We start from the raw sequence: 14,990 nt of genomic DNA, 5'->3' as shown, positions 1-14,990 counted from the left end.
TGCAATGAATGGAAGAAATTGTATCAGAAATTATTATTTTATCAGAATAATATATTCAAATATTGTGTTCCAAGATTGTGTTGATTCCCTGCGATTGTGTTGATTCGCCGCTGATTGCATACAGCTAATTGTCAGTGACACTAAGTGAGATTCCTCAGTTCGCTATACACGTCACTAATTAGTGGTATTTGGGCTTGTCAGTGATCAGATATCAGTTCGCTATATATGTTAATTCGCAGTAGAGAGTTTGTTATGAACGTACATTTTATATGATAATATATAGGAGATAAATCGGGGATTTTGTAACAGTTCGTTGTATCCGTTTGTTCGCTCTATCCGTGTTTGTTAAATCTGAGTTCTACTGTATAGTGTCTTTTGCTTCTCACTTTCTAGATTCAATGAAGGAAGGTCCATAACATCCAAGAAGTGTGCTACACTTCACCTTGAACATTGATTCAGTTATGAAACATCTTAGCAGCCTTATAGGTGAGGAAGGCCCAAAATAGGCTGCTGCTGTTGATAACTGCTGTGTGTCCCATTAGCATGGTGATCACACACACAGTGAGTGAGTGAGTGAGTTGGGTTTAACACCGCTTTTAACAGTATTCCATTTATATCGCGGCGTTTCAGCTTAATGTGGGAGGAAAGCCCAAAGTGATGCTGGTCTCAGACGTTTACTACTTCGGTGAAACCCATGAGCACTCACACAGACAGAAAACAAAGGTAAAAGTTTAGATCCATGACTAGCAGATCCTGATACATCAAAGGGATGTGACTGTCACCGGAAATTGGGATGCCTTAGACCATTGAGCCACCTGATGAAAAAAACTACTGGTCTGAAAACTATTTACAAGACAAACATTAATGTGCACATAGGGAAGCATAATTAATTTACATGGAACATGGAATTTAACAGAATTAAAGAAAAAGCAAGTATATATATGAACAAACAAACCAATCAGAAAGTCCACCATGATTCCATAAAAATTCATGGAAAACATTTGAAATATAAAATTCTTAGGTTACAAAAGACAACACTTTACCACTTGGCTGATATGTGTGCAAAGATGATTGAAGAATTTGTAATTATGCTCCAGAAAAGAAATATTTTCAGATAGATTGACACACTAATCAATAGATGTCCATCCAACCTCATCCTTCTTCACTACAAAACAAAGGACAGGAGGCTTGGAATATAAGTGCTTGTTCATAGAAATACCAACTTCTAATCTTGATCAGGCACTTACAAATGTGTTCTATATATAAATTACTACCATCAAGTAAGTATAAGAATGGCTGTGACATATTTCTCCTCACAAAGATCAGGGAAAATTGGGGTAACCCTGAACACAAACATCAAAACCTCTCAATTACCTCCCACGTTTGTAAAAAAATGATAAGTTGTCCTGAAAATAGCATATCTTGTCACGACAACCAGCAGGAATCCTTTCGCTCCTCGTAAACATTTACGCAGACTCTGACCAGATAATACTACATATTCACAGCCCCAGTTGGAGGTCTTGACACACACGAGGGTGTCTAATCAGTTGTTGGAGAGTACTGTATTTTATACATCATGGCACGATATGTTAATAATAGCTGGAAAGGAAATCTAATTTGGTGAACATTTGAAAAAATTGGGTTATATTTTTAGGAAGAATTTGTACTTGTAGACTGAAAATATTACTCTCTGAATATCGTTCCTCCACAATTACCAGGACTGTTATTATTTCCATTCTATCCTGACAAACATCATGGTCACTTTGACCACTATAACTTTGTTTGGAGCCCAGTTTGAATGACAAGGCTAAAAATAGCTGTCAAATCACATGACACTCATTAAGATAGTGAGTGAGTGAGTGAGTTTGAATTAATGCTGATCTTAACAGTATTCCAGTTATATCATGGTGTCAGCTTACTGTGGGAGGAAAGCCCAAAGTGATGCAAGTGTCAGACCTATACCACTTTGGTGAAACCCACAAGCACGGGTATGGTGCTGACAAACCTAGAAACATAATTGGGGCGAACCTGGAATCGAACCTAGAGTCATTGGTTTCTGGCGTGTCCAAGGGACTCAACTCTGCATAGCAAATTGTGATGCCTTAGATGGCTGGACCACCCGTGCCCCCCCGAGTAAGCGATAAGGGAGATGGTGAAGGTGATATCCAAGAGTTATTAAGCTATGGTAGAAAATGGATGCAGATTATTTATCATAATACTATAGAGATATAATACACTTGATAGCAGAGGTGAGGTGAGATGAAATGGGGTTCAATGTCACGTTCAAGATTATTACACTTATATAGCGATGTGCATGCACGAGTGTGTGTGTGTGTGTGTGTGTGTGTGTGTGTGTGTGTGTGTGTGTGTGTGTGTGTGTGTGTGTGTGTGTGTGTGTGTGTGTGTGTGTGTGTGTGTGGCTGCTTGTACTAGTCCGGACTAATGCCGATTTATAGTGCTAGCCCATTGAGATACCATGCTGCGGTTTAACATGAATATCCGACTCAGACACTGTATACTGACTCTGAGACGATCAATCCTTGTTTTAGCCCCTTAATGCCGAGCACCAGACAGGGTAACAACAAGTGCCATCTTTAAACATCTTTTGGTATGACCCAAGACTTTCTGCTCTCCGGGCGGACGCTCACTAGACCACGGAGGCAGTCCCTTGATAGCAGAGAATGAATTGATCATTGATCATATTTGTTTTAAGTTAAAAAAAAGAACCATCTTAAAAAAAATTGTTTTCAATAAATGGTTATCAGAAATAGAAATCGATCTCAGTCTTAAGGATCAATGACATGAAAAGATGACGTATTAATGTTGAAAGTAAATGTTTATAGTCCAGGGTATTAAACATACACATATTTGCTGTAAACATGTTTACTGGTATACTAGATAATGGTTGTAAGAAAATAGCACCTCCACCTACACAATCTCTCTAGCCTTCAAAACTGTTTTTCTATACGCTGCATCCATGGTTGAAGTCTTAAGAGAAGATAATGTTCAGATGCCAGAATAGATACTTTGTAGGTGGGGATCTTGTAAAGAATATTTGTCTGCACATGGGGAATGGATCAAGGAAAAGTTCATCCTCACATACTACTATCTGTCAAACTAACTCCAGCAAGACATTTAACCATCAACAAAAATAGGTTTTATTAATGTTCTTTTAACAAAGACCACATAAACCCTGTCACTCTTGGCAAAAGATATGTTTAATGTATCTGTACATATGAATACACGCTTTTGAAAACCATATTGTTGTGATCAACCAGTGAAGTTCAGAATAAATGTGACTAGCTGTACAACAGTGCTAGGCAATTTCAGATATGGCTGACATTTATGCCCCACTTATGTCCTTGAACACATTCGCATGGATTGAGGAGTCATGCTCAAGTGTTTGACTTTCTGCCAGGCCACCTGCTCTCTGCTGCAGGCAACGCTGTATATATATTAATGATACCATATCTGCAGCAATACGATACTTCGCAGTACACCCACCATGTAGCATTGTAAGGAGACGTTTCAAACCAAATGAAGTGGGGTGAGTTAAAACGGGGCTTAATGTCACTTTCAAGATTATTGCACTTATCTTCTATGGTGATGTACAGGGCTTATAGTCCAGACTAATGTTGGTTTTATAGTGCTAGCCCACTGAGAAACCAGTTTAACATGAAGACTCCACTCAGACACAAAATACTGACTCTGAGCTGACCAGTTCCTGTGGTAGCCTCATAATACCGAGCCCCAGACAGGGAAACAACAAGTACCACCTAACAACATCTCTCCCTTGTCCTACATGTCCAGTCAATGTCTCTCCCTTGTCCTGTTCATGTCTCTCCCTTGTCCTGTCCATGTCTCTCCCTTGTTCTACACATCCTCGCCATGTCTCTCCCTTGTCTTGTCCATGTCTCTCCCTTGTCCTGTCCATGTCTCTCCCTTGTCCTGTCCATGTCTCTCCCTTGTCATACATGTCTCTCCCTTGTCATACATGTCTCTTTCTTGTCCTGTCCATGTCTCTCCCTTGTCCTGTCCATGTCTCTCCCTTGCCATGTCCATGTCTCTCCCTTGTCCTACATATCCTCTCCATGTCTCCCCCTTGTCCTGTTCATGTCTCTCCCTTGTCCTGTTCATGTCTCTCCCTTGTCCTACATGTCTCTTTCTTGTCCTGTCCATGTCTCTCCCTTGTCCTGTCCATGTCTCTCCCTTGTCCTGTCCATGTCTCTCCCTTGTCCTGTCCATGTCTCTCCCTTGTCATACATGTCTCTCCCTTGTCATACATGTCTCTTTCTTGTCCTGTCCATGTCTCTCCCTTGTCCTGTCCATGTCTCTCCCTTGTCATACATGTCTCTCCCTTGTCATACATGTCTCTTTCTTGTCCTGTCCATGTTTCTCCCTTGTCCTGTCCATGTCTCTCCCTTGCCATGTCCATGTCTCTCCCTTGTCCTACATATCCTCTTCATGTCTCCCCCTTGTCCTGTTCATGTCTCTCCCTTGTCCTGTTCATGTCTCTCCCTTGTCATACATGTCTCTTTCTTGTCCTGTCCATGTCTCTCCCTTGTCCTGTCCATGTCTCTCTCTTGTCCTGTCCATGTCTCTCCCTTGTCATACATGTCTCTCTCTTGTCCTGTCCATGTCTCTCTCTTGTCCTGTCCATGTCTCTCCCATGTCCTGTCCATGTCTCTCCCTTGTCCTACATATCCTCCCCGTGTCTCTACCTTGTCCTGTCCATGTCTCTTCCTTGTCCTGTCCATGTCTCTCCCTTGTCCTACATGTCCTGTCCATGTCTCTCCCTTGTCCTGACCATGTCTCCCCCTTGTCCTACATGTCTCTCCCTTGTCCTACATGTCCTGTCCATGTCTCTCCCTTGTCCTACATGTCCTGACCATGTCTCTCCCTTGTCCTACATGTCCTGTCCATGTCTCTCCCTTGTCCTACATGTCCTGTCCTTGTCCCTCCCTTGTCCTCCATGTCCTGTCCATGTCTCTCCCTTGTCCTACATGTCCTGTCCATGTCCCTCCCTTGTCCTACATGTCCTGTCCATGTCTCTCCCTTGTCCTACATGTCCTGTCCATGTCTCTCCCTTGTCCTACATGTCCTGTCCATGTCTCTCCCTTGTCCTACATGTCCTGTCCATGTCCCTCCCTTGTCCTACATGTCCTGCCCATGTCTCTCCCTTGCCCTACATGTCCTGTCCATGTCCCTCCCTTGTCCTACATGTCCTGTCCATGTCCCTCCCTTGTCCTACATGTTTTGTCCATGTCTCTCCCTTGTCCTACATGTCCTGTCCATGTCCCTCCCTTGTCCTACATGTCCTGTCCATGTCCCTCCCTTGTCATACCTGTCCTGTCCATGTCTCTCCCTTGTCCTACATGTCCTGTCCATGTCCCTCCCTTGTCCTACATGTCTCTCCCTTGTCCTACATGTCCTGTCCATGTCCCTCCCTTGTCATACCTGTCCTGTCCATGTCTCTCCCTTGTCCTACATGTCCTGTCCATGTCCCTCCCTTGTCATACATGTCCTTTTCTTGTCCTGTCCATGTCTCTCCCTTGTCCTACATATCTTCTCCCTGTCTCCCTTGTCCTGTCCATGTTTCTCCTTTGTCCTACATGTCTCTCCCTTGTCCTGTCCATGTTTCTCCTTTGTCCTACATGTCTCTCCCTTGTCCTGTCCATGTCTCTCCCTTGTCCTACATATCTTCTCCCTGTCTCCCTTGTCCTGTCCATGTTTCTCCTTTGTCCTACATGTCTCTCCCTTGTCCTGTCCATGTTTCTCCTTTGTCCTACATGTCTCTCCCTTGTCCTGTCCATGTTTCTCCTTTGTCCTACATGTCTCTCCCTTGTCCTGTCCATGTTTCTCCTTTGTCCTACATGTCTCTCCCTTCTCCTACATGTCCTGTCAATGTCTCTCCCTTATCCTACATGTCTCTCCCTTCTCCTACATGTCTCTCCCTTCTCCTACATGTCCTGTCCATGTCTCTCCCTTGTCCTGTCCATGTCTCTCCCTTCTCCTACATGTCTCTCCCTTCTCCTACATGTCCTGTCAATGCTGCTTTTCCAACAGGTCTTTTTGATTTCAAAGGCATTTTTGGTTTGGGGTACCACAGAAGAGATGATATCATGATTTCCTCTAAACAGTTAGTGTAGACATATTCATGTCAATAACAAGCACTTAGATGAACCAACCCTTGCCATTTAGAAACATGGTCTCCAAGCACAGGGTGTAAATAACACTCTAAAAGCAAGACAATGACTTCTGATTGCATGCTAACATACCTGCAGAATTTCTGCAAAATAGTCCCTTCTTCTACACACAAACATTCCTGTAACAACTGATACCCACCCTTCTCGGCCTTCAGCTAATCTCAAGCTCCTGTCTTACAGGTACAGACAGGATCTGATGATGAACCTACCTCCACACCCTTTTCCTTGTCCTTCAGCATGGTCTCAAGCTCCTGCCGGACTTGTGTCAAGGTCTCGCTGATCTTATTCTCATCCACCAACACTTCTCCTGGATATGTTGCCATGAAGTCCTGAAAAGACCAACATGACCGTTCATTATCTGATAGTAAAATGTATGATGATATGAGCTCTGGAGATGCTTTATGTTCCTGGAAGATGCTAGGCCTGAGCTGCAGAGAAAGAACTGGACATACCCCTACATACAGCGGAGGCAGAACTTGAGAGACTGGTTGGGACTACCATGAAGACCTTGACAAGGGGTGGGATTCCACAAAGCGATCCTCGTGCTTCGTCTATTGGAATGGAGTTATGATCATTTTAGCACTAAGATCGCTATGTGGGAATGGCCTCTTGGCCCCTTTCGCCAGAGCTAACTTAACGCAAAGATGGTTGCTTCAATACATTGTCGTGAACATAGCACTTAGATTGCTGTATGGAAATAAGACCTGGCCAGGTTTAGACGTGCCCTGGGGAAAATATGCCATTATAGATTTGATTAGGGTAGAAAGTACATTCTACCAAGAACTAGATTGATAAAGTGTGAATTGATATAGAAGAGCTTTTATATCAACCTTTTAGGGTTTTGAATTTGTATACATTCTACTACCACAACTATCAACCTACAATCTATAATCCACGTCCTACAAATTACAATGTACAATCATTATACTTCAACCCACATCTTACAACCAACAACCCATATCCTACAACCCACTTCTGACAACCCACATCCTACAACCCACATCCTGTAACCCACAACCCACATCCTACAACCCACATCCTACAACCAACATCCGACAACCCACAGCCCACATCCGACAACTCACATCCTATAACCCACAGCCCACATCCGACAACCAACATCCTATAACCCACAACCCACATCCTACAACCCACATTCAACAATCCACATCCAACAACCCACATTCAACAATCCACATCAAACAACCCACATCCTACAATCCACATCCTACAACCTACAACCCACATCCTGCAACCCACATCTGACAACCCACATCCTACAACCCACATCCTACAACCCACATCCTACAACCAACATCCTACAACCCACATCTGACAACCCACATCCTACAACCCACATCCTACAACCAACATCCTACAACCAACATCCTACAACCCACTAGTTACATCCTACAACCCACATCCTACAACCCACATCCTACAACCCACAAGCCACATCCTACAAGCCACATCCTGCAACCCACATCCTACAACCCACATCCTGCAACCCACATCCTACAACCCACATCCTACAACCCACATCCTACAACCCACATCCTGCAACCCACATCCTACAACCCACATCCTGCAACCCACATCCTACAACCCACATCCTACAACCCACATCCTACAACCCACAACCCACATCCTACAACCCACATCCTACAACCAACATCCTACAACCCACATCCTACAACCCACAACCCACATCCTACAACCCACATCCTACAATCCACAACCCACATCCTACAACCCACATCCTGTAACCCACAACCCACATCCTACAACCCACATCCTACAACCAACATCCGACAACCCACAGCCCACATCCGACAACTCACATCCTATAACCCACAGCCCACATCCGACAACCAACATCCTATAACCCACAACCCACATCCTACAACCCACATTCAACAATCCACATCCAACAACCCACATTCAACAATCCACATCAAACAACCCACATCCTACAATCCACATCCTACAACCTACAACCCACATCCTGCAACCCACATCTGACAACCCACATCCTACAACCCACATCCTACAACCCACATCCTACAACCAACATCCTACAACCCACATCTGACAACCCACATCCTACAACCCACATCCTACAACCCACATCCTACAACCAACATCCTACAACCCACTAGCTACATCCTACAACCCACATCCTACAACCCACATCCTACAACCCACAACCCACATCCTACAAGCCACATCCTGCAACCCACATCCTACAACCCACATCCTGCAACCCACATCCTACAACCCACATCCTACAACCCACATCCTACAACCCACATCCTACAACCCACATCCTGCAACCCACATCCTACAACCCACATCCTGCAACCCACATCCTACAACCCACATCCTACAACCCACATCCTACAACCCACAACCCACATCCTACAACCCACATCCTACAACCAACATCCTACAACCCACATCCTACAACCCACAACCCACATCCTACAACCCACATCCTACAATCCACAAGCCACATCCTACAAGCCACATCCTACAACCCACAAGCCACACCCTACAACCCACAACACAAGCCACATCCTACAATCCACATCCTACAACCCACAAGCCACATCCTACAAACCCCATCCTACAACCCACATCCTACAACCCACATCCTACAATCCACATCCGACAACCCACAAGCCATATCCCAAAACCGTCATCACACAAACCAAATCTACAACTCCCATCCTACAGCCTCATGTTCCAACAATGTTGTGTATTTGATTACTGTTTGTTTTGCTACAACAATGAGATGATGACACCACATATTTCTCTGCTTTCACCAATGAATGCCATCAGTGTTTGGCATTTACAGATAAAGGTTGACAGACAAAATGATGATCCAGTTACAGTGTAAAAGTCAGAACTGAAAGAGGAAAACAGAATCTTTATTAGATGAAATCCCACACAAATAATCCCACGCCACTCAGTACATACTTCGGCCATTACATAGCTCATGATGACAAGTAAGATGAAAAACAAACAAAACTTTCAACACCTCAATTGTTTGAACATCTCTTCATTAGACTTTGAGGAAATTATGTTCTTTCTTTTCACGTCTACAAAGTTTCACTTGACAAACTCATCATCACCACTTTGTCGTAGCTTGATTAAAACACAATCCATAATGACCAATGGGAAAAACACACAGCTTAAATAACAAACAATCAAGGGGATACCTGTTTCAAAGGAAATTCTGCTCCAATTTTACGATAGTTAGTTTGTATTGCAGTAATTGGCTGGAAATTGGTTGTGATCAAGTCAGCAATAAAGGTTGAGCTCAGGGACTGACAATTAGGAAGTATATCTAGAGTTTAATTTGTCATCTCCTGCTCCTCTTTGAAGACAACAGCATGGCAAGCAATGCTAATTTGTATCTTCTCTGAACAAGGACTGTGTTACTCTCTACCCAAATGAACACTACCTAGAGAGTAGCTTTGAAAATAAGCTTGTATATTGGTTTGATGCCATCTTTAGGCTGTAGAATACCTTCACAATTCTGTAAATATTTCAGCCAAGACTTGGTTGCTTGTATATAGGGTTGATGCCATCTATAGGCTGTAGAATACCTTCACAATTCTGTAGATATTTCAGCCAAGACTTTGTCACTTGTACATTGGTTTGATTCCATCTTTAGGCTATAGAATACCTTCACAATTCTGTAGATATTGCAGCCAAGACTTTGTCGCTTGTATATAGGTTTGATGCCATCTTTAGGCTGTAGAATACCTTCACAATTCTGTAGATATTTCAGCCAAGACTTTGTTGCTTGTATATAGGTTTGGTGCCATCTTTAGGCTGTAGAATACCTTCTCAAGTCTGCAGATATTCAACCAGAATTTGTTTGAAGCATCGCATCTATTTAACATGGATCAGATTGGTGGTTTGCTTGTCTTATGAGTCAGAAATATTAGAGCTATATCACAGCAGCATGTAACTGAGTCAATTGAACAGGGAACAATGACACACATTTGTCCAACAAGCCTAAACACAAGATCTATTTTAGTCAACTTTAAAGCCAATAATACTGGGGAGCTATACTATCCCCGAATCCCCGCAGGGTGGTTTTGAAAGTGTGTTTTGAGAAATGCCACATTTCAGTCAAAACACACATTCTCAGCTTAAGGTTGGAGGGGCAGTCGGGTAGCCTAGTGGTTAAAGCGTTCGCTTGTCACGCCGAAGACCCGGGTTCAATTCCCAACATGGGTAGAATGTGTGAAGCCCATTTCTGGTGTCCCCCGCCATGATATTGCTGCAATATTGCCAAAAGCGGCGTAACACCATACTCACTCACTCACTTAAGGTGGGAGGAAAGCCTCAAACCACTGGGCCTCCCGTTCCCACAATGATTTACAGAGTTGACAGATGGGTCAACTGGGTAAGTATAGGTCTTCGGACATGGCTGTCTGTCAGTATTTTGGGGTTTGGGGGATTTTTAAAAAAAAAATTTGTTTGTTTATTTGTGTGTTTGTTGTTTAATGCCACACTCAGCAATATTCCATCTCGACTATCAGTGTGACATCATGCCCAAATGAGTTCACTCTCAGCCAGTTGTTTGCTGTTATGAACCTATGAACATACTATCATGGTTTCCTGGAATACTGCCAAAACAACATAAAACAAAACATGCTAACATAAAAAATCATTCATAAAATAACTGAATGTCATTCAAAATCCGAATTGATTTGAACATTTTCTGTCATCATGGTTATATCCACCGTCTAAAGTCCCAAGTCCAACATCACAGTCTGAACATCATCGAGAGGCTCATTGAAAGACCAGGGAGTGCTTGACCTCCAATAAATCACCCAAACTTCTATCACACCACAGATAAACATCAATGGCTTGCACTTCATAGTGCCCCCTTCTAGGACATCTCCAGAGCTCGACCCATCAACCAGACTTCCTTCAAGTCCCACACCAAGAGTCATAACAAATAGGGGATGCTATCCCAGATATGTCAGCTGCAGTTTGAACTATGACCCTTTGGGGGTCCTTTATTTCATTGGGTATTTCATCAAAGTAGCTCTGAAGTTGTCTGTTGATATAATCCTGCAAGCTTCCAGAACCTTGCTGATATGAAGGAACATTCTACGCCCTCCATTACCATACATTTATAGCTACATCATGCCTAGTGATGTTTTATATCAAATTTCATACTTTTATTGACCAAGTTTGTTATACCTGTTATTCACCTGAATTCGCTGAAGGGATATGCTGTTTTTTGAAAATGTGATGAATATTTTTTTACACTATGAATCATAACCAACTTCTAATCTAATCTTTTTTTAAACTCTGAAACGTGCAACATAGATCAGTAGGTAGGCAGAGCATGTATACTGTTTTGTTGGTCATCTACCACCTACGATTCGACCTTCGTATAACCGCTGATCATCTATAACGCTCATCAATTATTTGGACCCCAAAGGTAGCGTTGTAGCGAGGGGTCACTGTATTGGGATTCATAAATTCCTGTGCTATACATTACCTATCCTGATGTGAGTATGGGCATTGCAGTGTTACGGCATTAAGTCATGGATATGTAGAATCGATTATGGAAATACACAAAGATAATGTACCATTAAGGTCTTAACAATACTTCTTCCTCTTATTAGGCAAATCTGCCCTAAAGTTTGCAGAAGCAAAGAAAAAATTTATTTATTTATTTTAACACTGTTTAACTATTTTTAGCATATCAATCTAAAATACAATCTGATCAAACTTTTTAGTCTTGTACTGTAGTGCCACTCATAGACAAATATGAAAAACAGGAAAAATAACTGGTTTGGCCTAATGGAGAAATTAAATCTTCTCTTGTTGAATTTGTCCTGTTGCGAAGCAATCTCCAGAGTGAATCTTTCCATTTCTAACATTTCCATCATAAATAGATGAGACCAAGAAATCTGTATTCCTGCCAACCTTGATGCCTGCAATTGAACACAACTTGAATTTGCTTGGATATAGAAAGTGAAACCAATCTATGCTGTCTTTATCATTAAACTATGGTTGGCTCGGAATTATCCAACCAAATCTAATGCTTTTACAATTAATCATACCGTATTCGACATAATAAGTGCCCCACTCTAATAAAACACCCATGGCGATATTTGTTACTATATTGGCTAGTGAACAATCCCCATTAGCACCCCTTCCAATTGATCAATGTACACAACTTATTTATTCGTGTATAATACACACTCGTGTCTTATATGCACCCTTAATTATGGGCAATTAAATTCTGGAGAATATATCTGTCGTATATGATATGTACATACTTTTCTTTTGTATTATTCCAGACTGTCAGCATAAACCATGAAATTTATGATCTTTCAACTCTCTCAACTTTTTTCTCACTGAAATTATATTCTAATAAGAGCCCCCTATTTCTAATTTTGAGAGCGCCCCAGGCGCTTATTACATCGAATATGGTATCTGTAATGTATTCATGTGAAGGGAAATTGATATTATTTCCCGTGGGAAATCTTCTGGTGATGAATCCATCCGTTCTTTCAGTTAATATCACAAACGCTTCCAATCCAAACATAATTTTTTGAGACATCACATCATTACTGTTTTGGCATGTTGATGTGTTTGCTGCCAGTGGTTATCTTTAGGTCTCTTGGGCAGTATCACATGAATCATTTATTTTGGTCATGTTTTTTTTCTTCTTTATATATGTAAAAATACACAGGGACAGTTAGAATGTTTGTTTGTTTGTTGCTTAACGCACATTCAGCAATATACCAGTTATATGATGGCTGCCTATACATAATCAAATTTGGACCCCATAATCCAGTGATTGATATTGTGAACAACGTTGTCAGGGTATTAGGTACGCTATCAACCAAGTCACCAAGGATCATTAGGTTGGTTGGTTGTTGGTTGTTGGTTGGTTGGTTGGTCACACAGGCAGGTGGGTGAGGGTCGATGAAGCCAAGAGTGATGCAGGACTCAGATGTTTGGTTTTTTATCTCCAGCCTACCAGTCATTTTGGGATAATTTTCAGAAACACACTTTACTAAACTCATCTAGCATTACAAACAAGGGGAGTGTCCTGGACATACATAACATGTAATTCACATTTAAAGAATGAATAGCATCAATTAACACCGTTTATCTCCTTAATAACGGCCAAATGATGATCCCCGTGAAGATTCAGGTAGGATGTGATCAGGTGGTCATGCTCTCTGCCTTGGATGATGCATGTCATCGCATCCCAACTGCTCAGACTGATGCGTATGATGTCAATCACTAAATTGTCTGGTCAGACTTTTTTACAGTCCATCATATAGCTGGAATATTGTTCCATGCAGCAATAAACAACAAACAAACAAACCAAATAATGAAACAACTACCATGGTCAATGTCTAAAATGAAAACCATGGTCAATGTCTAAAACGACTACCATGGTCAATGTCTAAAATGATTACCATGGTCAATGTCTAAAACGACTACCATGGTCAATGTCTAAAATGACTACCATGGTCAATGTCTAAAATGATTACCATGGTCAATGTCTAAAACGACTACCATGGTCAATGTCTAAAATGACTACCATGGTCAATGTCTAAAATGATTACCATGGTCAATGTCTAAAACGACTACCATGGTCAATGTCTAAAATGACTACCATGGTCAATGTCTAAAACCACTACTATGGTCAGTGTCTAAAATGACTACCATGGTCAATGTCTAAAACGACTACCATGGTCAATGTCTAAAATGACAACCATAGTCAATAGAAATCATAAATATTAACCAGAAAAATTGACTTTAAATTGATCAGAATGAATTGAATTTATTGAATAAAGCATCTGTTGAAAATGCTTAAATATTATTTCAACATTAAAGTCTACAGCAGTGTTGGTGTGTTGAAGGTCAAGGGGGACATCAAGCCTGCCATGTCAGTCTGAACAGCCAGCTCCTCAATAAACACGCTCATCATGGACACAAAGTGCTTCTGTTTTTGTTACACACCCAAGCAAATCCTTTACAAGTGGGCCATTTGTCCCAAGACAATTACTATGATGAATTGCTCTGCCATCATTGTGCAAGAAAATGGGAATTTGTGTCCTTGGGGATCTTTCTGTTTACAGTTTTACACAATTATACATCTAGCTGAGTTTAAACAATGAACTACAAATGTCATCAGGTCAGTAGTTGACAAGGCCATGGATCATTAGTCTTTAAGAGCGGTCTTTTTTTTAGATTAAGTTCTCGATGACAAAGAACACGGCATTGTGAGTTTGAGTTTATTTTTTGTATGTTTGCATTTTGTCCTTTTAGCATATTCACCAAGAATATTCCTCAAACAAGATTCTTATTTTGTATGTCCTGATAAACATATCTTTCTTCTACACATACATTCTTAAATATTTGCTTGACAATTCTAATGTTTAATCGGTCACTACACCCTCCCTCATTTATTTCTGTGCACCACCATTGGTGATTTGTAAGAACGTATTTTGTTTGTTTGCTTGTTTGTTAAACATTGCACTCAAGAATATTCTAGCTATATGATGGCTATCTGTAAATAATTGAGTCTGGACCAGACAATCCAGTGATTGACATCATGAGCATCCATCTGCGCAATTGGAATACAATGACTTGCATCAACCAAGTCAGTGAGACTGACCTCCCAATCCCGTTAGTTGCCTCTTACAACAAGCATTGGTTGCTGAAGACTTATTCTAAACCGGATCCTCACGGGTCAGAAACACTCATGACTCTGTGGACATATGC

General features: G+C 41.6%; 1 protein-coding gene across 1 annotated transcript in view; it reads right to left on the bottom strand.

Moving 5' to 3' along the window:
- LOC124136412 (voltage-dependent calcium channel subunit alpha-2/delta-3-like) overlaps positions 1–14,990 on the bottom strand; it is a 320,630-nt gene that overhangs the window by 68,217 nt on the left and 237,423 nt on the right. Inside the window, exon 3 of the mRNA XM_048401558.1 lies at positions 6,416–6,535. Within this exon, the coding sequence (XP_048257515.1) occupies positions 6,416–6,535 (120 nt within the window). The remainder of the gene's footprint in view (positions 1–6,415; positions 6,536–14,990) is intronic.

Source organism: Haliotis rufescens, unplaced genomic scaffold (genome assembly GCF_023055435.1).
Source record: "Haliotis rufescens isolate VD_foot unplaced genomic scaffold, xgHalRufe1.0.p SCAF_22, whole genome shotgun sequence".
Taxonomy (NCBI): domain Eukaryota; kingdom Metazoa; phylum Mollusca; class Gastropoda; order Lepetellida; family Haliotidae; genus Haliotis; species Haliotis rufescens.
Note: the sequence above shows the minus strand (reverse complement) of the source record. Positions and strands in the feature narration are given on the sequence as shown.